At 47.0% G+C, this 27416-nt stretch overlaps 1 protein-coding gene across 1 annotated transcript in view; it reads left to right on the top strand.

The window, feature by feature from the left end:
• LOC144484375 (NACHT, LRR and PYD domains-containing protein 3-like) overlaps window positions 1-22392 on the top strand; it is a 172500-nt gene extending 150108 nt beyond the window's left edge. The window contains exons 10-13 of the mRNA XM_078202897.1: window positions 11377-11547; window positions 14112-14282; window positions 15013-15180; window positions 20512-22392. Of these exons, the coding sequence (XP_078059023.1) occupies window positions 11377-11547; window positions 14112-14282; window positions 15013-15180; window positions 20512-20599 (598 nt within the window). The 3' untranslated portion in view covers window positions 20600-22392. The remainder of the gene's footprint in view (window positions 1-11376; window positions 11548-14111; window positions 14283-15012; window positions 15181-20511) is intronic.
• Window positions 22393-27416: the final 5024 nt, after the last annotated feature.

Consider the following 27416-nt stretch of genomic DNA (forward strand, 5'->3'; position numbering starts at 1 on the left):
ACTCAGTGTTGGCAGTGCAGCAGCCATCTCTGACTGACTCTTTACTCAGAGAGCGGTTGGGGTGTGGAATGGACTGCCTGCTGTCATAGTGAAGTCGGACACTTTAGGAACTTTCAAGCGGTTATTGGATAGGCAGATGGAGCACACTAGAATGATAGGGAGTGGGATAGCTTGATCTTGGTTTTGGACAAAGCTCGGCACAACATCGTGGGCCGAAGGGTCTGTACTGTGCTGTACTGTTCTATGTCCTATGTTCCATGTAACCCTTCACAGAGAGGCTGACATGTTCCTGAAGATTGATGCTGCTGTCTGGACATTGCCAGTGTCTGGGTGGAGATGGTCTTTCCACAATTTCTCTTTCATCCTTATTCACATATCAGCCTGTAGGCTTAACGCTCACCTTGTCAGAACATATCAGATTATTCATCTTTTGCCTCATTGCAGCCACTGCTCAGACCCTTGGCAGTGTCTATCCAGACTTGCTTGGGTTGATGTGACAGGTCTCCTTCTCCAGTCCTGAGGGAACAGAACCTCCCTCCAAACCGAAATAGCCTTGAGAATTTCCAGGGAAGTGTCAGCGAATTGGGTTGAATCTGCCTTCTGCCATTTCAGCTCTTTGTTCATTAACCAGGGCTCCCTCACTGCTCCCTTCAGAGCCTTTAAAAGCGCTGCTGGCTGCCTTTAAATCTGGTGCTAGGTTTGCCTGAATTGTGCTGTCCCCTGCAGCCAGTGGTTAAGCTCTGCAATGCACAGGGATTTGGGGGAAGGTGGGGGAATGCCACTTAGTGAATTGCTCATTCGGAGAGTCAGTGCAGACACGATGGGCCGAGTGGCCTCCTTCTGCTCTCTAACAATACTGTGATTCTGCCTGTGCTGCCTGAGTGGGCGGATTTCCTGAACCTGTCAGACATTTACTGTGCCCGTTCTGGCTCTGTGTGGAGTTGGTTAGTTCAGTTGGTTCGGTGTCTCCAGCGTGATGTAGAATGACGCTGTTGTTGAGGGTTTGGTCCTCGTACTGGCTGTGGGGTTAATGGAGTCCCAACTCTTTCCATATCCCCACGTTTACTAAGTTGTATCCCTGAAGCGACATGTACCAAATTGTGTCTCTTTCTATTGGAGAGATTTCATTGGGGACTGTGGCTACTAACACTGTCCACACGGCAACATCACCAACTTCCAGTTCAAATATCGATAACATTTTCAACCACTGTCTCCACAGAATTCTTACAGAGCACAATGAGGCCATTTGGCCCATCGTGTCTGCACCAGCTCACCAAATTGACATTCGAAATTCGTGTCATTCTCCAGCCTTTTTGTCGTGTCCATTTTCGTAGCTCATTGCCTATCTTCAAAATATCATCTAATTCCTTTTTGACTGCTTCGATGCAGCTGACCTCCACCACACTTCCCGGCTGTGAATTCCAGACCCGAACCACTGGCAGTGTGAGAAAGGTTTCTGTCGCATCATCTTCAACCCCACCACACACTCCATTCCTGAGCCCCAGTTAGAATACTCACTGTCTCCATCTCCTGGTGTCCCTGTCTAACTGCACTCAGTTAGAATACTCACTGTCTCCATCTCCTGGTGTCTCTGTCTAACTGCACTCAGTTACCCCCCTCACTGTCTCCATCTCCTGGTGTCCCTCTAACTGCACTCAGTTACAATACTCACTGTCTCCATCTCCTGGTGTCTCTGTCTAACTGCACTCAGTTAGAATACTCACTGTCTCCATCTCCTGGTGTCCCTGTCTAACTGCACTCAGTTAGAATACTCACTGTCTCCATCTCCTGGTGTCTCGGTCTAACTGCACTCAGTTAGAATACTCACTGTCTCCATCTCCTGGTGTCCCTGTCTAACTGCACTCAGTTAGAATACTCACTGTCTCCATCTCCTGGTGTCTCTGTCTAACTGCACTCAGTTAGAATACTCACTGTCTCCATCTCCTGGTGTCTGTCTAACTGCACTCAGTTACCTGCCTCACTGTCTCCATCTCCTGGTGTCCCTGTCTAACTGCACTCAGTTACCCCCCTCACTGTCTCCATCTCCTGGTGTCTCTGTCTAACTGCACTCAGTTACCCCCCTCACTGTCTCCATCTCCTGGTGTCTCTGTCTAACTGCACTCAGTTAGAATACTCACTGTCTCCATCTCCTGGTGTCTCTGTCTAACTGCACTCAGTTACCCCCCTCACTGTCTCCATCTCCTGGTGTCTCTGTCTAACTGCACTCAGTTAGAATACTCACTGTCTCCATCTCCTGGTGTCTCTATCTAACTGCACTCAGTTAGAATACTCACTGTCTCCATCTCCTGGTGTCTCTGTCTAACTGCACTCAGTTACCCCCCTCACTGTCTCCATCTCCTGGTGTCTCTGTCTAACTGCACTCAGTTAGAATACTCATTGAATGTCCCGCGCTGTACATTATTATTGGTAATGATATTATCCTTAAAAACACTGGATTTACCCTGATTCCTGTTATTTTTCTCTCTCTGATCTCCAGTCTCCGTGGTAACGATCTCACCGATTCTTCTGCCGAGGACCTGGCCTCTGCTCTCAGTACAAACCGCTCACTGATAGATCTGGATCTGGGTTTCAATAAACTGGGAGATTCAGGAGTGAAACTGCTGTCTGTGCCTCTGAGGAATCCGGACTGTATAATACAGAAACTGTAGTAAGTAGCAGACTGTGTGAGATTGTGTTTATAATAACTGAATATTCAACAATATAATTTCACCACTGGTATTTGTATAAAAAACACTGCCCATTACTATTGGCATCAGTTATGAATAAGGAAAACTGCTTTTCCTCTGACTCCTGTTGCTTCTCTCTCTGATCCCTGAGCAATGGGATGTCAGTCCCACAGATCCTTATGTTGAGGGAGTGGGGGAATAATGTTATGGTTCACCCTCTGAGGTCCAGTCATTGGCAACTGCAAACTGTATTGAATTTCTACCTTCGGGTGTGCTGACTCTCAGAATCCCCAACCTGATCCAATCACATGACTTCATATTATAAGAGCCGACAGCTTTGACAAATCAACAGAAAAGGCAATGAGGGACAATTCGCCTGGGAGCAAAGGTCGCCAGTCACAAATCTGATAGGTTTGTGGTCACAGCACAGCTGAAGTAACGTATATAGTTTTGGTCACCTTATGAACGTATTTTATAAACATTTGAGAAAATGTTGGCTTGAGTCTTTCATGGCATGCCAGGCTTATCTTATGAAAAAATATAGAAATTATTCGTCCTATACTCACTGCAAATGGGACGAACCACGGCTGATCATGGTCGGCAGGGTGGTAGAGCTGTTAGCACTGCTGACTCAGAGCGCCAGAGACCCGTGTCAATTCCGGCCTTGGGTGACAGATTGTGTGGAGTTTGCATGTACTCTCCGTGTCTGCGCAGGTTTCCTTCAGTTACTCCAGTTTCCTCCCACATGCCAAAGATGTGCACGCTAGTTTGAGCGGCGATGGTAAATTGACACTTCATGTCAGGGGGATTTGCAGAGTTAATATGTAGGGTTACTGTTATAGGGCCTGGGCGGGATTGTTGTTAGTGAAGGATTGATGGGCCGAATGGCCCACAGCTTGTCTGGACTTGCAGATTCTCACTGGCTGTCCTGTCTGGAGACAATACACATCTCTTTAACCTGTGCTTAATGCTCCCTCCACTCACACTGTTTGTACCTTTAAGACTTGATTATCTGTAAAGACTACATTCCAGTCATTATTCTGTAAATTGAGTTTGTGTCTCTGTATGCCCTGTTTGTGAGCATTTCTACACTCCACCTGACGAAGGGGCAGCGCTCCGAAAGCTAGTGGCATTTGCTACCAAATAAACCTGTTGGACTTTAACCTTGTGTTGTTAAACTTCTGACTGTTCCTAACCCAGAGCTCCATGTGACCAATGGAAGACACACAAGCACCAGGTTTTGGACTCAGCAGCAGAGTCTCTCCTGTGCCCATCCATTCACTCACTCACTCTCTCTGGATCCACAACCCATCTCACCATCAGCGATTGCCCACCCAGCCTCCAGGTCTCCCAGCTCCAGCACTGCATCTTCCATTGGCATAAGGATGGCACAATCCAGACACTGTCACTCTTGGCTCCTTCTCTGACCCTGTGTGCCCTCTTCTAAAGCACATAAATTTCCATTGATACTCACCCATCAAAGACACACACAAGCCTATGGTGCTGCCAGACTGCCCATCATGGGACCACCAGGATGGTCACTCAGTGTCGGCAGTGCAGCAGTCATCTCTGACTGACCGGAACCCTTCACAGAGAGGCTGACATGTTCCTGAAGATTGATGCTGCTGCCTGGACTTGCCAGTGTCTGGGTGGAGATGTTCTTTCCACCATTCCTCTTTCATCCTTATTCACATATCAGCCTGTAAGTTTAACGCTCACCTTGTCAGAACATATCAGGTTATTGATCCTTTTGCCTCACTGCAGCCACGTGCTGCCTGCTCTGGCCCTCGGCAGTTTCTATCCAGACTTGCTTGGGTTGGTGTGACAGGTCTCCTCCTCCACTCCTGAGGGAACAGAGCCTCCCTCCAAACCGATATAACCTTGAGAATTTCCAGGGAAGTGTAAGCGAATTGGGTTTAATCTGCCTTCTGCCATTTCAGCTCTTTGTTCATTAACCAGGGCTCCCTCACTGCTCCCTTCAGAGCCTTTAAAAGTGCCGCTGGCTGCCTTTAAATCTGGTGCCAGCTTTGCCTGAATGGGGTCTTCCCCTGCAGCCAGTGGTTAAGCTCTGGAATGCACAGGGTTTTGGGGGAAGGTGGGGGGATGACACTTAGTGCTTTTCTCAGTCGGAGAGTCAGTGCAGACACAATGGGCCGAATGGCCTCCGCCTGCTCTGTAACAATTCTGTGATTCTGCCTGTGCTGCCTGAGTGCACGGATTTCCCGAACCTGTCAGATATTAATGTGCCTGTTTGGTTATATGTGGAGTTGGTTAGTTCATTTGGTTTGGTGTTTAGAGTGTGATGTAGAATGATGCTAAATCTGAGGGTTTGGTCCTCTTACCGGCTGTGGGGTTCATGGAATCCCATCTCCTCCCATTGCCGCACGTTTATTAAATTGTATCCCTGAAGCTACATGTAACTAATTGTCTCTCTTTCTATTGGAGAGAAACACAAAGAACAAAGAAAATTACAGCACAGGAACAGGCCCTTCGGCCCTCCAAGACTGCACCCACCATGCTGCCTGACTTAACTAATACCCCCTACCCTTCCGGGGACCATATCCCTCTATTCCCATCCTATTCATGTACTTGTCAAGACGCCCCTTAAACGTCACCACCATATCTGCTTCTACTACCTCCCCCAGCAACGAGTTCCAGGCGCCCACTACTCTGTGTAAAAAATCTGCCTCGTACATCTCCTTTAAACCTTGCCCCTCGCACCTTAAACCTGTGCCCCCCTAGCAATTGACTCTTCTACCCTGTGAAAAAGCTTCCGACTATCCACTCTGTCCATGCCTCTCATAATCTTGTCGACCTATATCAGGTCTCCCCTCAACCTCCGTCGCTCCAGTGAGAACAAACCAAGTTTCTCCAACCTCTCCTCATAGCTAATGCCCTCCAGACCAGGCAACATCCTGGTCAATCTTTTCTGTACCCTCTCCAAAGCCTCCACATCCTTCTGGTAGAGTGGCGACCAGAATTGAACACTATATTCCAAGTGCGGCCGAACGAAGGTTCTATAAAGCTGCAACATGACTTGCCAATTTTTAAACTCAGTGCCCCGGCCGATGAAGGCAAGCGTGCCGTATGACTTCTTGACTACCTTCTCCACCTGCATTGCCACTTTCAGTGATCTGTGGACCTGTACACCCAGATCCCTCTGCCTATCAGTATTAACATTTTATTGAGGACTATGGCGACTAACACTGTCCACACGGCAACATCACCAACTTCCAGCTGAAATATCGATACATTTCCAACCATTATCTTCACAGAATTCTTACGGTGCCCAATGAGGCCATTTGGCCCATCGTGTCTGCACCAGCTCACCAAATTAGCATTAGGAATTTGAGTCATTCTCCAGCGTTTTTCTCGTATCCCCGCTCATTCTTTATATTCAAAAAATCATCTAATTCCTTTTTGACTGCTTCGATGCAGCCGACCTCCACCACACTTCCTGGCTGTGAATTCCAGACCCGAACCACTGGCAGTGTGAGAAAGGTTTCTGTCGCATCATCTTCAACCCCACCACACACTCCATTCCTGAGCCACTGACCATCCCATGTCCCTCCCTGTGACTCAGGGTAAAGACATGGGAATCCTGTGCTCTTCCCTTTCCCCATCATCCTTTTTGTCATTTAATCAGTCTGGCACTTCCATTTTGTTCTTTCCTTGTCACCCGCCCATCCCCAGCTCCCTGTCACTTAAAACAATTTAATTCACCGCTATTTCCAATTTCTAAGTTTCGCGAATTGAACTGAAACTAAATCTGTTTCTATCTTCACAGATATTGCCTGACCTGATGAGAGTCTCCAACATATTTATTCATATTTCAGATTTACAGCATCAATAGAATTTTGCCTTCTGTATGAACTGAAGTTGTGTTTCTTGAATGTCCCGCGCTGTACATTATTATTGTTAATCATCTTATTCTTAAAAACACTGTGGATTTACCCTGATTCCTGTTATTTTTTTCTCTGATCTCCAGTCTCCGTGGTAACGATCTCACTGATTCTTGTGCCGAGGACCTGGCCTCTGCTCTCAGTACAAACCGCTCACTGATAGATCTGAATCTGGGTTACAATTACCTGGGAGATTCAGGAGTGAAACTGCTGTCTGGGGCTCTGAGGAATCCGGACTGTAAAATACAGAAACTGCAGTAAGTAGCAGACTGTGTGAGATTGTGTTTATAATAACTGAATATTCAACAATATAATTTCACCACTGGTATTTGTATAAAAAACACTGCCCGTTACTATTGGCGTCAGTTATGAATAAGGAAAACTGCTTTTCCTCTGACTCCTGTTGCTTCTCTCTCTGATCCCTGAGCAATGGGATGTCAGTCGAACAGTACAGCACAGAACAGGCCCTTCGGCCCACGATGTTGTGCCGAGCTTTATCTGAAATCAAGATCAAGCTATCCCACTTCCTATCATCCTGGTGTGCTCCATGTGCCTATCCAATAACCGCTTAAATGTTCCTAAATTGTCTGACTCCACTATCACTGCAGGCAGTCCATTCCACACCCCAACCACTCTCTGCGTAAAGAACCTACCTCTGATATCCTTCCTGTATCTCTCACCACGAACCCTATAGTTATGCCCCCTTGTAATAGCTCCATCCACCCGAGGAAATAGTCTTTGAACGTTCACTCTATCTATCCCCTTCATCATTTTATAAACCTCTATTAAGTCTCCCCTCAGCCTCCTCCGCTCCAGAGAGAACAGCCCTAGCTCCCTCAACCTTTCCTCATAAGACCTACCCTCCAAACCAGGCAGCATCCTGGTAAATCTCCCCTGCACTCTTTCCAGCGCTTCCACATCCTTCTCATAGTGAGGTGACCAGAACTGCACACAATATTCCAAATGCGGTCTCACCAAGGTCCTGTACAGTTGCAGCATAACCCCACGGCTCTTAAACTCCAACACCCTGTTAATAAAAGCTAACACACTATAGGCCTTCTTCACAGCTCTATCCATTGAGTGGCAACCTTTAGAGATCTGTGGATATGGACCCCAAGATCTCTCTGTTCCTCCACAGTCTTCAGAACCCTACCTTTGACCCTGTAATCCACATTTAAATTAGTCCTACCAAAATGAATCACCTCACATTTATCAGGGTTAAACTCCATTTGCCATTTTTCAGCCCAGCTTTGCATCCTATCTATGTCTCTTTGCAGCCTACAACAGCCCTCCACCTCATCCACTACTCCACCAATCTTGGTGTCATCAGCAAATTTACTGATCCACCCTTCAGCCCCCTCCTCTAAGTCATTAATAAAAATCACAAAGAGCAGAAGACCAAGCACTGATCCCTGCGGCACTCCGCTAGCAACCTGCCTCCAATCCGAAAATTTTCCATCCACCACCACCCTCTGTCTTCGATCAGACAGCCAGTTACCTATCCAATCGGCCAACTTTCCCTCTATCCCACACCTCCTCACTTTCATCATAAGCCGACCATGGGGGACCTTATCAAACGCCTTACTAAAATCCATGTATATGACATCAACTGCCCTACCTTCATCAACACATAAGAACATATGAAATAGGAGCAGGAGTAGGCCATCTGGCCCTTCGAGCCTGCCCCGCCATTCAACAAGATCATGGCTGATCTGAAGCGAATCAGTTCCACTTACCCGCCTGCTCCCCATATCCCCTAATTCCCTTATCGATCAGAAAACTATCTACCCGTGATTTAAACATATTCAACGAGGAAGCCTCCACCACTTCAATGGGCAGAGAATTCCAGAGATTCACTACCCTCTGAGAGAAGAAGTTCCCCCTCAACTCTGTTCTGAACCGGCCCCCCCTTATTTTGAGGCTGTGCCCTCTAGTTCTGGTTTCCCTTCTAAGTGGAAAGAATCTCTCCACCTCTACCCTATCCAGCCCCTTCATTATCTTATATGTCTCTATAAAATCACCCCTCATCCTTCTAAACTCCAACGAGTACAGACCCAATCTGTTTAATCTCTCCTCATAAGCCACACCCCTCATCTCCGGTATCAACCTGGTGAACCTTCTCTGCACTCCCTCCAAGGCCAATATATCCTTTCGCAAATAAGGGGACCAAAACTGCACACAGTACTCCAGTTGCGGCCTCACCAGTGCCTTGTACAGTTGCAGCAAGACCTCCCTGCTTTTATATTCTATCCCCCTCGCGATAAAGGTAACACACTTAGTTACCTCCTCAAAAAATTCTATCGAATTTGTGAGGCACGACTTGCCCTTCACGAATCCGTGCTGACTATCCCGGATTAATCCGCATCTTTCGAAATGGTCGTAAATCCCATCTCTAAGGACCTTTTCCATCAATTTACCAACGACCGAAGTAAGACTAACCGGTCTATAATTACCAGGGTCATTTCTATTCCCTTTCTTAAACAGAGGAACAACATTCGCCACTCTCCAGTCCTCTGGCACCATCCCCGTGGACAGTGAGGACCCAAAGATCAAAGCCAAAGGCTCTGCAATCTCATCCCTTGCCTCCCAAAGAATCCTAGGATACATTTCATCAGGCCCAGGGGACTTATCGACCTTAGTTTAAACCCCCCTGAAGAGCCGTAACAAATTTCCCTCCCTCAGTCCCACAACTTCTTATGTTGAGGGAGTGGGGGAATAATGTTATGGTTAACCCTCTGAGGTCCTCTCCTCCTCCTCAGATGTGCACAGCTCTCCGCGGACGCAACATCCATTGATTAGTGTAACGGGGGAGAGTGAGTGGATGACAGTAAATGGAGGACAGAACATGGTGGTGGAGTCTCGCTATTAGTAACAGATGTCAGTACAGCAGCGAGAGCTGAACTTAGTTCCAATGATCAAGATGCAGAATCAGTTTGGGTAGAGATAAGAATTAACAAAGTTAAAAGATCACTTGTGGGAATCATTTATAGGCCCCGAACAATGTTCAGAATCTCCGACACAGGACACAGGAATATTAATGGGGTCTTGTAAAAACATTCTGCAATAATCACGGGTGATTTTAACATTCATGTACAAAGAAGAACAAAGAGCCATGCAGCACAGTAACAGGCCCTTCGACCCACCAAGCCTGCGGCGACTCCTCATTCTTATTCAGACCCAGTACTTATTGCTCATACGCAGCTTCTATTCCTCTATTCATCTCCCGTTCATGTTTCTATCAAGATAAACCTTGAACATTGGGAACGTGCCTGCTTCCGTCAACTTCACTGGCTGTGCATTCGAGGCACCCACCACCCCCTGTGAAAACTTGTCCCGCACGTCTCCTCTAAACTTTCCCCCTCTTGCCTTCAAACTGTCCCGTCTTGTAGTTGACCTTTCTACCCTGGGGAAAAGACTCCAACTATCAACCGTATATCTGCCTCTATCAGGTCGCCCCTCAGCCTCCGTCTTTCCAGGGAAAACAATCCGAGTTTATTCAACTTCTCTTCATACCTTAACCAGACCGGGCAACATCCTTGTAAACCTTCTTTACACCTTCTCCAAAGCAGCCACATTCTTCTGGTTGTCTGGCGATCAGCACTGCACGCAATATTCCATGTTGGGCCTAACTAAAGTTTCATACAGCTGTAACATAACTTGCCAACTTTTATACCTGATGCCCTGGCCAATGAAGCAAGCATGCTGCATGCCTTGTTGACCAAGTTATCCACCTGTGTTACCACTTTCAGGGATCAGTGGACAAGTACGCACAGATCCATCTGTATGTCAATGCTCCTGTTATTTTTTTCAGACAGGGAAGGCTGGGGGACGACCATGTGGAGTTGTATCAAATTATAGAAATAAACCTTTCCCCTTTGTTTTCGGAGACAATAACCAGGGGCATAGCTTTAAGGCATTGGGCAGGAGTTTCAGAGGAGAATTGAAGATGACACAGTGGTTAGCATTGCTGCCTCACAACGTCAGGGACCTTTGTTTAATTCTGGCCTCGGGTGACTGCCTGTGTGGAGCTTGCATGTTCCCCCCGTGTGTGCGTGTTTCCGTCAGGTACTCTGGTTTCCTCCCACAGTCCAAAGATGTGCAGGTTAGGTGGATCGACCATGCTAAATTATCATTTCGTGTCCAAAGATATGTAGTTTCAGTGGATTTGCCATGATAAATGTCCAGTGATAAGCAGTTGTGTGGGCCTGGCTTTTTCGGAGAGTCAGTGCAGAGTCGATGGGGCGATTGGGCACCTTCTGCACAGTGGGGATTCTATGGTTCTGTGGAAAAGTTTTTTCACCCAGAGGGTGGTGGGAATCTGGATCTCACTGTCTGAAAGGGCGATGGAGTCAGGAACACTCGCAACATTTAAGAAGCATTCAGACAAGCACTTGAAATGCCGCAGCAGACAAGGCTATGGAGCAAGTGCTGGTAATGGGTTAGAATAGATTGGTGCTTGATGGCTGACACAGACACGATGGGCCGAAGGGCCCATGTCACTTAAAACAATTTATTTCATTGCGATTTCCAATTTCTAAGTTTCGCGAATTGAACTGAAACTAAATCTGTTTCTATCTTCACAGATATTGCCTGACCCGATGAGAGTTTCCAACATATTTTATTCATATTTCAGATTTACAGCATCAGTAGAATTTTGCCTTCTGTATCAACTGAAGTTGTGTTTCTTGAATGTCCCGCGCTGTACATTATTATTGTTAATGACCTTATTCTCAAAAACACTGTGGATTTACCCTGATTTCTGTTATTTTTCTCTCTCTGATCTCCAGTCTGAATGATAACGATCTCACAGATTCTTGTGCCAAGGACCTGGCCTCTGCTCTCAGTACAAACCGCTCACTGATAGATCTGAATCTGAGTGAGAATAAACTGGGAGATTCCGGTGTGAAACTGCTGTCTGTGGCTCTGAGGAATCCGGACTGTAAAATACAGAAACTGGAGTAAGTAGCAGACTGTGTGAGATTGTGTTTATAATAACTGAATATTCAACAATATAATTTCACCACTGGTATTTGTATCAAAAACACTGCCCGTTACTATTGGCGTCAGTTATGAATAAGGAAAACTGCTTTTCCTCTGACTCCTGTTGCTTCTCTCTCTGATCTCTGAGCAATGGGATGTCAGTCCCACAAATCCTTATGTTGAGGGAGTGGGGGAATAATGTTATGGTTCACCCTCTGAGGTTCTCTCCTCCTCCTCAGATGTGCACAGCTCTCCCCGGGCACAGCATCCATTGATTAGTGAAAGGGGGGAGAGTGAGTGGATGACAGTAAATGGAGGACAGAACATGGTGGTGGAGTCTCACTGTTAGTAACAGATGTCAGTACAGCAGCGAGAGCTGAACTTAGTTCCAATGATCAAGAAGCAGAATCAGTTTGGGGAGGGATAAGAATTAACAAAGTTAAAAGATCACTTGTGGGAATCTTTTATAGGCCCCTAACAATATTCAGAATCTCCGACACAGGAATATTAATGGGGTCCTGTAAAAACATTCTTCAATAATCACGGGTGATTTTAACATTCATGTACAAAGAAGAACAAAGAGCCATGCAGCACAGTAACAGGCCCTTCGGCCCACCAAGCCTGCGGCGACTCCTCATTCTTATTCAGACCCAGTACTTATTGTTCAGACGCAGCTTCTATTCCTCTGTTCATCTCCCGTTCATGTTTCTATCAAGATAAACCTTGAACATTGGGAACGTGCCTGCTTCCGTCAACTTCACTGGCTGTGCATTCGAGGCACCCACCACTCTCTATGTGAAAACGTTCCCTGCACGTCTCCTCTAAACTTTCCCCCTCTTGCCTTCAAACTGTCCCGTCTTGTAGTTGACCTTTCCACCCTGGGGAAAAGACTCCAACTATCAACCATATATCTGCCTCTATCAGGTCACCCCTCAGCCTCCGTCTTTCCAATGAAAACAATCCGAGTTTCTTCAACTTCTCTTCATACCTTAACCAGACCAGGCAACATCCTTGTAAACCTTCTTTGCACCTTCTCCAAAGCAGCCACATCCTTCTGGTTGTCTGACGATCAGCACTGCACGCAATATTCCATGTTGGGCCCAACTAAAGTTGAATACAGCTGTAACATAACTTGCCAACTTTTATACTTGATGCCCTGGCCAATGAAGCAAGCATGCTGCATGCCTTGTTGACCAAGTTATCCACCTGTGTTACCACTTTCAGGGATCAGTGGACAAGTACACACAGATCCATCTGTATGTCAATGCTCCTGTTATTGTTTTCAGACAGGGAAGGCTGGGGGATGACCATGTGGAGTTGTATCAAATTATAGAAATAAACCTTTCCCCTTCGTTTTAGGAGACAATAACCAGGGGCATAGCTTTAAGGCATTGGGGAGGAGTTTCAGAGGAGAATTGAAGATGGCACAGTGGTTAGCACTGCTGCCTCAAAACGTCAGGGACCTTTGTTTAATTCTGGCCTCGGGTGACTGCCTGTGTGGAGCTTGCATGTTCACCCCATGTGTGCGTGTTTCCGTCAGGTACTCTGGTTTCCTCCCACAGTCCAAAGATGTGTAGGTTAGGTGGATCGACCATGCTAAATTATCATTTCATGTCCTAAGATGTGTAGTTTCAGTGGATTTGCCATGATAAATGTCCAGTGATAAGCAGTTGTGTGGGCCTGGCTTTTTTGGAGAGTCAGTGCAGAGTCGATGGGGCGATTGGGCACCTTCTGCAGAGTGGGGATTCTATGGTTCTGTGGAAAAGTATTTTCACCCAGAGGGTGGTGGGAATCTGGATCTCACTGTCTGAAAGGGCGGTGGAGTCAGGAACACTCGCAACATTTAAGAAGCATTCAGACAAGCGCTTGAAATGCCGCAGCAGACAAGGCTATGGAGCAAGTGCTGGAAATGGATTAGAATAGATTGGTGCTTGATGGCTGACACAGACACGATGGGCCGAAGGGCCTCTTTCTGTGCTGAAAAACTCTATAAAGGCCCAGGGGTTGGAAGTTATGAACCAGAACCTGAATTTTCACTGATTCCTGTGATTTCTCTCTCTCTGATCCCAATGCAGTGGAATGTCAATCACATTGATTTCTGTGCCCTGGGTGTAGGGGAACAATGTGACGGTGACTGAGGACCCGTTCACATGCTGACAGGGGGACACACGTCACCCAGTCACACAGCCCTTGATTTGTGAGGAAGAGTAAAGAGTGAATGGAGGCAATTGTTAAGATGCAGACCAGAAACTCCAAGGTGTTTTGTGAAGTTATAAGGAGAGGCTAATAGATTGGGACTTTTTTCCTTGGAGCGGAGGAGGCTGAGGGGTGACCTTATAGAGGTCTATAAAATAATGAGGGGCACAGATCAGCTAGTTAGTCAATATCTTTTCCCAAAGGTAGGAGAGTCTAAAACTCCTATCAACTGAAGTTGTGTTTCTTGAATGTCCCGCGCTGTACATTATTATTGTTAATGATCTTATTCTTAAAAACACTGTGGATTTACCCTGATTCCTGTTATTTTTCTCTCTCTGATCTCCAGTCTCCGTGGTAACAATCTCACCGATTCTTGTGCCGAGGACCTGGCCTCTGCTCTCGGTACAAACCGCTCACTGATAGATCTGAATCTGGGTGGCAATAAACTGGGAGATTCAGGAGTGAAACTGCTGTCTGTGGCTCTGAGGAATCCGGAATGTAAAATACAGACACTGCAGTAAGTAGCAGACTGTGTGAGATTGTGTTTATAATAACTGAATATTCAACAATATAATTTCACCACTGGTATTTGTATAAAAAACACTGCCCATTACTATTGGCGTCAGTTATGAATAAGGAAAACTGCTTTTCCTCTGCCAGCCGTTAATTGTCCGCCTCTGACAATATCACCTTCATAACTCTGCCTATCCTGCCCACACGGACACACCACCCATTTCCAATCCCCATGCTGGGACTTCAGAGCTTCTGGTAAAATCACAGCCATTATCTTCAACCTCACCACAAACTGCATTCCCAAACCACTGACCATCCCATGTCCCTCCCGAGCCACTCCGAGTAAGGACATGGAGATCCTGTGATTGTGGTCCTGTCCCATCATCACTTTTATCATTTAATCACTCCTGTAATTCCAGTTTGTCCTTTCTTTGTTTCTTCCCCAGCCACCCACCGCTGTCACTTCAAACCTGTCAATTCACTGCCCGTTCCCAGTTCCAATGGAAGCTCAAACTTTACCCCTGTTTCTCTCTTCACATGTATTTAGCTAACCTGCTGAGCATTTCCAGTTTATTTATATTTCATTTTCAGCATTGAGTATTTCCTCATTCTACAGAAATGCAGGTTGTGTTTTTGGAATGTCTGATACAATACATTAATATTGTTATTAACAGTATTATTTAAAACACTGGGGATTGAGCCTGATTCCTGTTATTCCTCTCTCTGGTCTCCAGTCTGTATAATAACGCTCTCACAGATTCTTGTGCCGAGGATCTCGCCTCCGCTCTCAGTACAAAACAGTCACTGAGGAATCTGTACCTGGAATCAAACTCCTTCACAGATCAATCTGTCCCTGCTCTCCGCCGCCTCATACTGACCTGCAGGAGTCTGGAGGAGATCAGGTGAGTGTTTGTGTGAATTTTTAGTGTAACAGTTAAAATATAAATGGATTTAAAATATAAATGGGCCTGAATCTTCCAAGCAGCAACAATGGTAAGCAGATTGCCGGTATGTTTAAAAATTCTCCCAACCTGAAACTGCTGCATATTTCTCCCAGAATCTTCGGCACTGCGACCCTGGGAGCTCCATCAGAGCAGACAAGAGTCGGGGAAGAGACAGCACACACCCTATTTACAGCACAGTGACCCCGGGGAGCTCCATCAGAGCAGACAAGAGTCGGGGAAGAGAGAGCACACACCCTATTTACAGCACAGTGACCCCGGGGAGCTCCACCAGAGTAGAGTCGGGGAAGAGAGAGCACGCACCCTATTTACAGCACAGTGACCCCGGGGAGCTCCACCAGAGTAGAGTCGGGGAAGAGAGAGCACACACCCTATTTACAGCACAGTGACCCCGGGGAGCTCCATCAGAGTAGAGTCGGGGAAGAGAGAGCACACACCCTATTTACAGCACAGTGACCCCGGGGAGCTCCACCAGAGTAGAGTCGGGGAAGAGAGAGCACGCACCCTATTTACAGCACAGTGACCCCGGCGATCTCCATCAGAGCAGAGTCGAGTCGTGGTAGAGCAAGCACACCTTATTTGCAGCACAGTGACCCCGGGGAGCTCCATAAGTGTTAGTTGATTGTGGGAGTGAATGGGTTGATGTGTCGCTGGATGAATGGTTAGTCAGGGAGCTGGGGAGAGGTTCAAGGATTAGTTCTGGGTGTCGGTAGGGTGGTCGAGTTGTATTGTGTTGGGTTGGAGGGTTAATCAGCAGTTTGGATGGTGGCTGGGAGTTGGTAATGTTGTTGGGTGTCCAGTTAGATTTGGTCGGGGGTTGGGATTGGTTAATAGCTTTGGAGAGTAGTGGGTTGGGGTTGCTTCTTGAGTAATCAGTTTAAGTCAGAGATATAGTCAAGAATGTATTCATGAGGCGACTGCATACAGCACTTGGGGCGAACAGGATCAAAGGTTATGGGGAGAAAGCAGGATTAGGCTTTTGAGTTGGACGATCAGCCATGATTGTGATGGATGGTGGAGTCGGCTTAAAGGGCCAAATGGCCGCCTCCTGCTCCTATCTTCCATGTTTCTATGTCAGGTCAGGAGAGGTTGGGACGGATGAGGCCAAGTTGGGAGGTTTAGTCAGATTTGTTCAAGGGATAGTGGGAGGTAGTCGGGCTGGAGGGGAGGGAGAGATGATTTACGGGAGTGATAGCCTGTCAGGGGGAGATACCAGCAGCAGCCAGGCCTGTGACACCACAGCTGGTTCTGCTGTGGGACAGGGTCGGGCAAAGAGCAAGCGAGCAGTAGTAATAGGGGACTCGCTAGTTAGAGGCACAGACAGGCGTTTCTGTGGCTGCAATCGAGACTCCAGGATGGTGTGTTGCCTCCCTGGTGCCAGGGTCAAGGACGTCTCTGAGCGATTGCAGGACATTCTGAAGGGGGAGGGTGAGCAGCCAGAGGTCGTTGTACATATTGGTACCAACGACATAGGTAGGAAAAGGGATGAGGTCCTGAAATGTGAATACAGAGAGTTAGGCAGAAGGCTAACGTGTAGGACCTCGAAGGTAGTAATTTCAGGACTACTATCGGTACCACGTGCTAGTGAGAGTAGGAATAGGAGGATTAGGCAGATGAATGACTGGCTTGAGAGCTGGTGCAGGGGGCAGGGATTTAGATTTTTGGATCATTGGGATCTTTTCTGGGGAAGGGCTGATCTGTTCAAGAGGGATGGGTTACATTTGAACTGGAGGGGGACTAACATCCTGGCGGGAGATTTGCTCGAGCAGCTCGGGAGCGTTTAAACTAGTTTGGCAGGGGGGTGGGATCCAAAGCAGGAGGGAGACAAAACAGAAGTTTGAGGACAGCACGGAAGTTAAAGAGAGCACATTAATTAGTAAAGGCAGTGTCAGTAATCCTAGTACCAGACAGATCAGACAGAAGCAAGACAGAGCGCAAGGAAAGTCCAGATTAAACTGCATTTATTCCAAGGCAAGAGGCCTGACGGGCAAGGCAGATGAACTCAGGGCATTGATGGGTACATGGGACTGGGATATTAGAGCAATTACTGAAACATGGCTAAGGGAGGGACAGGACTGGCAGCTCAATGTTCCAGGGTACAGATGCTATCGGAAAGATAGAACAGGAGGTAAGAGGAGGGGGAGTTGCACTTTTGATTAGGGAAAACATCACGGCCGTACTGAGAGGGGATATATCCGAGGGTTCGGCCACTGAGTCTATATGGGTGGAACTGAGAAATAAGAAGGGGGAAATCACTTTGATAGGGTTGTACTATAGGCCCCCAAATAGTCAGCGGGAAATTGAGGAGCAAATATGTAAGGAGATTACAGATAGCTCCAAGAAAAATAGGGCGGTAATAGTCGGAGATTTTAATTTTCCCAACATTGACTGGGACAGCCATAGTATTAGAGGGTTGGATGGAGAGAAATTTGTTGAGTGTATTCAGTAGGAATTTCTCATTCAGTATGTGGATGGCCCGACTAGAGAGGGGGCAAAACTTGACCTCCTCTTGGGAAATAAGGAAGGGCAGGTGACAGGAGTGTTAGTGAGGGATCACTTTGGGACCAGTGACCATAATTCTATTAGTTTTAAGATAGCTATGGAGAATGATAGGTCTGTCCCAAAAGTTAATATTCTAAACTGGGACAAGGGCAATTTTGATGGTATCAGGCAGGAACTTTCAAAAGTTAATTGGGGGAGTCTGTGGGAAGGAAGAGGGATGTCTGGGAAGTGGGAGGCTTTCAAAAGTGTGTTAACCAGGGTTCAGGGTGAACACATTCCTCTGAGAGTGAAGGGCAAGGCTGGCAGAAGTCGGGAACCCTGGATGACTCGGGATATTGAGGCCCTGGTCAAGAAGAATAAAGAGCCACATGACGTGCATAGGCAGCTGGGATCAAGTGAATCTCTTGAAGAGTATAGGGGGTGTAGGAGTAGAGTTCAGAGAGAAATCAGGAGGGCAAAAAGGGGACATGAGATTGTTTTGGCAGATAAGGCAAAGGAGAATCCAAAGAGCTTCTACAAATACATAAAGGACAAAAGAGTAACAAGGGAGAGAGCAGGGCCTCTTTAGGATCAACAAGGCAATCTATGTGTGGATCCACAAGAGATGGGTGAGATCCTAAATGAATATTTCTCATCAGTATTTACTGTTGAGAAAAGCATGGATGTTACAGGAACTTGGGGAAATAAATATTGATGTCTTGAGGAGTGTACATATTACAGAGGAGGAGGTGCTGGAAGTTTCAAAGCGCACCAAAGTCGATAAATCTGTGGGACCTGATGAGATATATCCCAGGACGTTGTGGGAGGCTAGGGAGGAAATTGCAGGTCCCCTAGCTGAGATATTTAAATCATCGATAGTCACGGGTGAGGTGCCTGAAGATTGGAGAGTGGCAAATGTTGTGCCTTTGTTTAAAAAGGGCTGCAGGGAAAAGCCTGGGAACTACAGGCCAGTGAGCCTCACATCTGTGGTGAGTAAATTGTTGGAAGGTATTTTGAGAGACAGAATCTCCAGGCATTTAGAGATGCAAGAACGGATTCGGGAAGGTCAGCATGGCTTTGTGAGTGGAAAATCATGTTCACAAATTTGATTGAGTTTTTTGAAGGGGTAACCAAGAAGGTCGATGAGGGCAGTGCAGTTGATGTGTCCATGGACACTGATTAGATGCTCTGACTGTGACTGTTAATGTATGACATGAGAGGGGAGAGATACAAAATGGTGCACTTGGAATACTGTGTGCGCAATTCTGGTCACCCTATTATAGAAAGGATATTATTAAACTAGAAAGAGTGCAGAAAAGATTTACTAGGATGCTATTGTGACTTGATGGGTTGAGTTACAAGGAGAGGCTAATAGACTGTGACTTTTTTCCTTGGATCATAGGAGGCTGAGGGGTGACCTTTTGAGGTCTATAAAATAATGAGGGGCTTAGATCAGCTAGTTGGTTGATATCTTTTCCCAAAGGTAGGGGAGTCTAAAACTAGAGGGCAAAGGTTTAAGTTGAGAGGGGAGAGATACAAAAGTGTCCAGAGGGGCAATTCTTTCACACACAGGGTGGTGAGTGTCTGGAACAAGCTGCCAGAGGTAGTAGTAGAGGCGGGTACAATTTTATCTTTCAAAAAGCATTTAGCTAGTTAACAAACAAAGAACAAAGAACAATACAGCACAGGAACAGGCCCTTCGGCCCTCCAAGCCCGCGCCGCTCCCCGGTCCAGGATTGAATCCTGAATCCAGGATCCCCGCCCAATTTTCCAGCCTATCTACATACCAATATCCTATCCACCGAGCTGTCCCTCACAGCTACGATGCTTTGTTCATCACAACCTATTAACTCACCCCCACCCCCCCATTCCAGACCATGTGATCTCCAGGGAGAGGCGAAAACCCAGAGTGAAAACCCCAGGGCCAATATGGGGAAAAGAAAAATCTGGGAAATTCCTCTCCGACCCCCTGTGGCGATCGAAACGGGTCCAGGAGATCACACTGGCCCTGATCAGAAAATGCTTCCCAACCCTATTCATTTCCACTTCTGCTTTACGAACACCATCTGAATTCCCTGCCCCCGAGACAGGTTCCCAACTATCCGCAGTCTCGCTCTGTACTGGCACCAGCAAGATGATCATAGAATGAAGCCTTGAAACGAGAAACAAAGAACAATTAGCCCGCGCCGCTCCCTGGTCCAAACTAGACCACTCTTTTGTATCCCTCCATTCCCACTCCGTTCATATAGCTGTCTAGTTACATGGGTACGATGGGTACAGAGGGATATGGGCCAAATGCGGGTAATTGGGATTAGTTTCAGGGTTTTTTAAAAAAAGGGTGGCATGGACAAGTTGGGCCAAAGGGCCTGTTTCCATGCTGTAAACCTCTGTGACTCTATGAGTGGGTCTAGTCGGATTGTGGGAGGTGGAGTATGGGGATCAGTGGGAAGTGATTGGGGGACTCGCTTGTGCTATTCAGGTATTAGCCCAGGTGGTGAGCTGTCTAACATTACCTGAGTAACTATCCAGGTAAACTTTGTGGATCTGTCCCAAGTATCTGACTCTAACTGCAGCAGGGGAGTTCCCCAATAGTAGTTAATACCTCTGGGACAATTCCCAGGTAGATCAGTGCGTCAGGATATCCACAGGGTCCCGATACTCATCTTCGGATGTGTGTCTGGTCTCTGGCGATCCAGAGACCAGAAGATTTATCCCATTAACTCCAGTCTCCTGTTATTTACTCTGTTGTTCAATCTGTTTATTTCCTGTTTCATCTTTAATCTGTTTCAGGCTGCAGGGGAATCAGTTCAGTCCAAATGGGAAGACACAGCTGGAGTCGCTGCGGGGATCCAGACGGGGACTGACAGTGATAGTGTGAACATTTCAATCTATAAACATTGCTGCTCCACCGGTTACAGTGAAATCCTGAATTGTGAAGATCTTCGACAGCTCCTTCCAAACCCTTCATTCCTGCCCCTCTCCCTCCCTATTCCATCAGCCCCTCCAGCCTGGCACTGATTTCCCTGCTTACCTGGTTTCCCAGCTGGAAAACTGTTGTAGTTTTAGTCTCCACATTGAAGGAAAGATTGCTGCAAACCATTGTTTAAGCAGCAATGTGTTGTCAAAGTGTTCTCAGCAACAGAGTCTTCAACCTCCTTTCAAAATGGAGCAGCAGAGATCATTCTCCAGAGAGAGAACAGTGTGTGTGTGATTCTGACAGTACCCAGCAGGGGGCAGATTGGTCAATCTTGTCAGAGTTTCCTCTCTGTCTCTGTGAATGAATTAAAGGCTCCACCAGCCTCTCCTCAAAACCTCTTTCACTATCTGGTGATTAAAGTGACACAATGCCACCATCTGCTGGTGGCTCACAGCTACTGCAGGCGCTGCTCTCTGTGAGCCTCAGACAAGTTCAGTAAGTCCCATGTCTGCATCTGGGAACCGGTTACTGCAGCGTGAATATTGAACAATATTGACAGGGATTGGAGTTTGCAGCAGGAACCCCGGCTGGTGAATTAACCCTTTTATCACCAGACACTGTACATGAACTCTGTTCCCTCATTCCCTATGGGAGATATTGTCTGGAGATTGTAGTTGGGGATGATCTCAGACTGTAATGTGTACATTTGGTGCAGTTATCAGACACTAATCCCATTCAGAATGGGAGTGGGTAAACTCTGCTGCACTCTGTAATTCCTGTTTCCAAGATAACACACCTGCACCTATCTCCAGACACACAGGCCCAAACTGACACCCACAAACTCTCAAACGCAGACAATTGTACACTCTTATCCACATACTGACACAGAGAGAAACACAGAATCTCTCTTAAATACTCGCAACGTGCAGCCATAAACCCACAGAAACGCACATCACAAACCACTATCAAGCAACAAACCCATGCATTGCAGCGGTTAATGAAATCGCAGCGCCCTGTAACCAAATAACATTTAAGTTGGACAACAAGTGATAACATTTCCTCTGAAACCGACATCCCTCGAACGAAAGCAACACAGGAACACTGGCGCAGCATTGCACAGGATCGGAGCCTCGGAAATGCAGTTTCCTCTTTCCTTGTTCCTTATATCTCACTGAGCAGATACAGAGCGAGAGCATAGAAAGGTAGAATTCACAATTTCACTCTGTTCCTGCACACTCACCTCAGCTTTATTTAATTTCTGAATGTATGATTTATTTTGGATTATCCCAGAGATCTCAGGACAGATGCATGATGTCAGATATTGCCATTATTTATCAAACTGTTTATTTTACCATGACAGATATTACCTGGTGTTTGTCGGATTGTTCCTTTTCATCCATCTACAGTTGCAGATGCTGGTGCTGAAAAGTGGGTAGATATTCTACACCATTAAAAGCATCACATTGGATCGGGGAAATTCTTCAAAGACTATGAATTAATCACTTTCAAATTAATATCATTTCTTCAGAACAATCTCCTCGCATCACCTATTATTTCAATTTAAATTAACTTTGTGTTGTCCGGTCTGGGCTAGTTTTAACTGAATACTGCTCAGTATGTGACATGATCTATGTTATTGAGTCTTGGAAGAGAAAGGGTTAATGTTGCTGCTCTGTAATTGTAATGAATATTCCTGATTTTATCATCTGTATAACTGTAGTTATTTACAATTAAATGCTTATTGGTTAATTAGTTAAATGCTAATTGTGAATCATTGGAATGCTGAAACTAATACATACACAAGCTAATAAAGAGCGGGGGCCTGGTGTAAATAATTGTGTAATAATAATAGTGTAAATAGTGTAAACGCTAACAGTGAGCGTGAAACTGAAAAGACCATAAGATACAGGAGCAGAATTCAGCTATTCTGCTCATCGAGTCTCCTCCACCATTTAATCACGGCTGATAAGTTTCCAAACCCATTCTCCCACCTTTCCCCCATAACATTTGATCCCCTGACCAATCAAGAACGTGACTATCTCTATCCTAAATACACTCAATGGGAGAGAGAGTGAGCAGAAAGAGTGAGGGGGAGAGTAGGTGAAGAGGGAGTGAGGTTGAGGGGAGATGGTGTGAGGGGAGAGCGCCATGGGAGATAGAATGAGGGAGAGAATAGGTGAAAAGTGAGGGAGAGAATGGGGGAGGGAGATTGTGAGGAGGGGTGGGAGAGTGACGGGAAGATAGCGCATGAGGGATAAGAGAATGAGGGGAGTGTGGGGGAGGCACGGGGAGGAGAATGAGGGGAAGGGTGAAGGGGAGAGATAGAGGGGCTGGAGTGAGGGGGGAGAGTGGAGGATGAAAGTGAGGAGGAGAGAGGGTGAAGAGAGTGAGGGGGAGAGAGTGTGAGGGGGAGAAAGGCACGGAGTGAGGGGGAGAGCAGGTGAAGAATGAGGGAGAGAGGAGGGAGGGACAGGGAGAGAGCAAGGGGAGAGAGTGAGGGGGAGAGTAAGTGAAGGGCGAGTGAGGGGAGAGCATGAGTGGGAGAGAGGCTGATGGGATGGAGAGTAAAGGGGAGTGTTCCAGGTGGGATAGTGTGATGGGAAAGACTGAGGGGGAAGAGAGTGGAGGGACTGAGGTGAGATAGTGTGATGAGGAAGACAGTGAGGGGGAAGGGAGAGAGTGAAGATGAGAGAGTGAGAAGGGAGGGCGAGAGGGGAAGTGTGGGGGGAGAGAGACTAAGGAAGGGATAGTAAAGGGGAGAGTGTGAGGCGGGAGACTGAGGGGGAAGAAATTGAGGGAGGGAGTGAGGGGAAGGGAGAACTTAAGTGAGGAACGTGACTGGGAGGGCATGAGGGGGACGAGACTGGGGGAGGGAGTGAGGAGGAGAGAGTGTGAGGGGAAGAGAATCAGTGGGAGAGAGAGAGTGGAAAAGTGAGGGATGGAGGGTGAGGGAGAGTGAGGGGGGGAGAGATCGAAGGTTCGAGAATGTGGGGAGCGAGAGAGAGGGCAAGAGTCGCGGGAGAAAATGAGGTGGAGGAGGAGGGAGGGGAAGAGAGAGGGAGAGAGAGTGCAGGAGAGGGGAGTGTGTGGGAGAGTGGACGAGGGAGAACGGTGTGGGTCTCATTATTCACTCACTTTCCTGCAGTCCTTCCCCGCTGCTCCCTCTATTTGCTTTTGTGTTGAATCTTGTAATAATGTTGAGGGAAATTCCAATGTGATTTGTTGTTTTAATGGTGGGGGGAGGGTGGAAGGGGCAGGGTCTGGGGATCACTGGTTCCCTTTTCCCCCTCACTCCTTCCAGGGGGGAACTGTTCTCTGTCCCCGAGGTTTAATGCAGCCTCTGGGACTAGGCCTCAATTCAAGGCCTAATCTCAGAGGGCCCTCAGAATGTCCTTTTGTATTTGCTTCATCCCCGAACAGCGTCTGTGCTGAAGTGGGAGAACTCGATGGTTAAAAACAAAATAATGCATTTAATTCAGGATGTGATTGTGGGTTTTCCTGCTCTCTCTCTCTCTCTGTCTCCCATCGTTCTCCTCTGATTGTGAGTTATTATGAGAGAGAGACAGAGAAATGGCAAATGGAGGGTAACAGTGAGAGAGAGGGGGAACGGGAGGGTAACAGAACAGTTTGCTTGTGGGATCTTGCTGTGTGTATTTTCCCTGCAGCCTATCCTGCTGGGAGACTGTGGTTCCGTTCCCCAAATTCAGTGTACTGACATCTGACTGTGATTGCTTCCATCTCCCACCACTGCCCCCAGCCTCATTACTCAATGTGAATGAGTGATCAACATGAACAGAGGTCACAGGGTGACATGATTTAAAATGGTCAGACATAAAATGTGCAGCAGCCACTTCAGGGTGGGATTGTGGATTTTCCTGCTCCCCCTCCCACTGTTCTCTTCTCATTCTGAGCTTTAAAACATGGTGCACAGCGTACATCATTATTTTAAACAGTCAGACAGCAACTTATCAGAGAGAGCACTTCATCCAGATTCACACTGAGATAGAGAAACAGAGCAGAGATCAGGACAGATTATCCAGAGCAGGAGAGGGAGGGGTGCAGAGATTGTGTATTGGATAGGTCTCGATCTGGGGGGAGAGTGAAAGCGACAGAGAGGGGGGCGGGGGTGATAGAAGCTTCATTGCTGAGATTGAATGTATTGATATCGAATGAGGGAGATTCTCAGTGTTGGTGCGGTTTGTAAAATGAGTCAGAAACACCGCTGGAGGTGGGGGTTAAATGCAGAGGGAGAGACACAGATCAGGGAAGGGATGGGGGAGTGGGGAGCCTCCCCTGTTTCTTTACAGCCCAACCTCTGGAGTAAAGCCCCCACCCACTCCCCCCACCAAAAATGAACAAGAACAATACAGCACAGGAACAGGCCCTTCGGCCCTCCAAGCCCGTGCCGCTCCCTGGTCCAAACTAGACCATTCTTTTGTATCCCTCCATTCCCACTCCGTTCATGTGGCTATCTCGATAAGTCTTAAACGTTCCCAGTGTGTCCGCCTCCACCACCTTGCCTGGCAGCGCATTCCAGGCCCCCACCACCCTCTGTGTAAAATATGTTCTTCTGATATCTGTGTGAAACCTCCCCCCCTTCACCTTGAACCTATGACCCCTCGTGAACGTCACCACCAACCTGGGGAAAAGCTTCCCACCGTTCACCCTATCTATGCCTTTCATAATTTTATACACCTCTAATAAGTCTCCCCTCATCCTCCGTCTTTCCAGGGAGAACAACCCCAGTTTACCCAATCTCGCCTCATAACTAAGCCCCTCCATACCAGGCAACATCCTGGTAAACCTCCTCTGTACTCTCTCCAAAGCCTCCACGTCCTTCTGGTAGTGTGGCGACCAGAACTGGACGCAGTATTCCAAATGCGGCCGAACCAACGTTCTATACATCTGCAACATCAGACCCCAACTTTTATACTCTATGCCCCGTCCTATAAAGGCATGCATGCCATATGCCTTCTTCACCACCTTCTCCATCTGTGACGTCACCTTCAAGGATCTGTGGACTTGCACACCCAGGTCCCTCTGCGTATCTACACCCTTTATGGTTCTGTCATTTATCGTATAGCTCCTCCCTACATTATTTCTACCAAAATGCATCACTTCGCATTTATCAGGATTGAACTCCATCTGCCATTTCTTTGCCCAAATTTCCAGCCTATCTATATCCTTCTGTAGCCTCTGACAATGCTCCTCACTATCTGCAAGTCCTGCCAATTTTGTGTCGTCCGCAAACTTACTGATCACCCCAGTTACACCTTCTTCCAGATCGTTTATATAAATCACAAACAGCAGAGGTCCCAATACAGAGCCTTGCGGAAAACCACTAGTCACAGGCATCCAGCCGGAAAAAGACCCTTCCACTACCACCCTCTGTCTTCTGTGACCAAGCCAGTTCTCCACCCATCTAGCCACCTCCCCCTTTATTCCATGAGATCCAACCTTTTTCACCAGCCTACCATGAGGGACTTTGTCAAACGCTTTACTAAAGTCCATATAGACGACATCCACAGCCCTTCCCTCGTCAACCATTTTGGTCACTTCTTCAAAAAGCTCCACCAGGTTAGTGAGGCATAACCTCCCTCTCACAAAACCATGCTGACTATCGTTAATGAGTTTATTCCTTTCTAAATGCGCATACATCCTATCTCTAAGAATCTTCTCCAACAACTTCCCCACCACGGACGTCAAGCTCACCAGCCTATAATTACCCGGGTTATCCTTCCTACCCTTCTTAAATAACGGGACCACATTAGCTATCCTCCAGTCCTCTGGGACCTCACCTGTGTCCAGTGACGAGACAAAGATTTGCGTCAGAGGCCCAGCGATTTCATCTCTCGTCTCCCTGAGCAGCCTTGGATGTGTTTGATGTGCTTTGAAAATGTTTTGATGTGTTTAATTAATTTAATACTGGGACAGTCACCAGGCATTTGCACCTTCATTTCATTTTGAAATCTGTTCCCCTTTGGTCAGAGTTTAATAATGGGAAGGATGTGGAAATGAATGTTTTCTCCCCGCACCCCAGAGAAAACAAGGCTGAGAGGAGACTTGATAGAGAGATTCAAGATCCTCAGAGGTATGGACTGGTTAAAGAGTGAGAAACTCTTCCCTCTCAAGAGATGGTCATGAACTAGAGGGCACAGATTCTTAATGATGGGGAAATGGATCAGAAGTGAAGTGAGTAAAATCACTTCACCGAGAGGCTGTTTGAAATCTGGAATAATCTTCCTGAAATCCTGTTCCAGTATTCAATAAGATGATGGCTGATTCTTACATTTGCAGCAATTCCAGAATATCAGAGACATTGCTCTGTGTATTGTGTGAATCGAGCTGTGAAATATCGGAACATTTCGAGCTTCCACTTTTCATCATTTATTAAAGAACTTTGTTCCATCCCTTTTCAATATAAGTTGTGTCAGTTTACATTTCCGTGCACTCAAACCTCCACCAGTTTTGTCTACATTGGGGAAACCATGCAGACGCTACGACAACGGATGAATGAACACCGCTCGACAATCACCAGGCAAGAGTGTTCTCTTCCAGTCGGGGAGCACTTCAGCGGTCACGGGCATTCGGCCTCTGATATTCGGGTAAGCGTTCTCCAAGGCGGCCTTCACGACACACGACAGCGCAGAGTCGCTAAGCAGAGACTGATAGCCAAGTTCCGCACACATGTGGACGGCTGGGATCTTGGGTTCATGTAACATTATCTGTAACCCCCACGACTTGCCTGGGCTTGCAAAATCTCACTAACTGTCCTATC

The sequence above is a fragment of the Mustelus asterias genome, unplaced genomic scaffold, assembly GCF_964213995.1.
Source record: "Mustelus asterias unplaced genomic scaffold, sMusAst1.hap1.1 HAP1_SCAFFOLD_102, whole genome shotgun sequence".
Classification (NCBI taxonomy): Eukaryota; Metazoa; Chordata; class Chondrichthyes; order Carcharhiniformes; family Triakidae; genus Mustelus; species Mustelus asterias.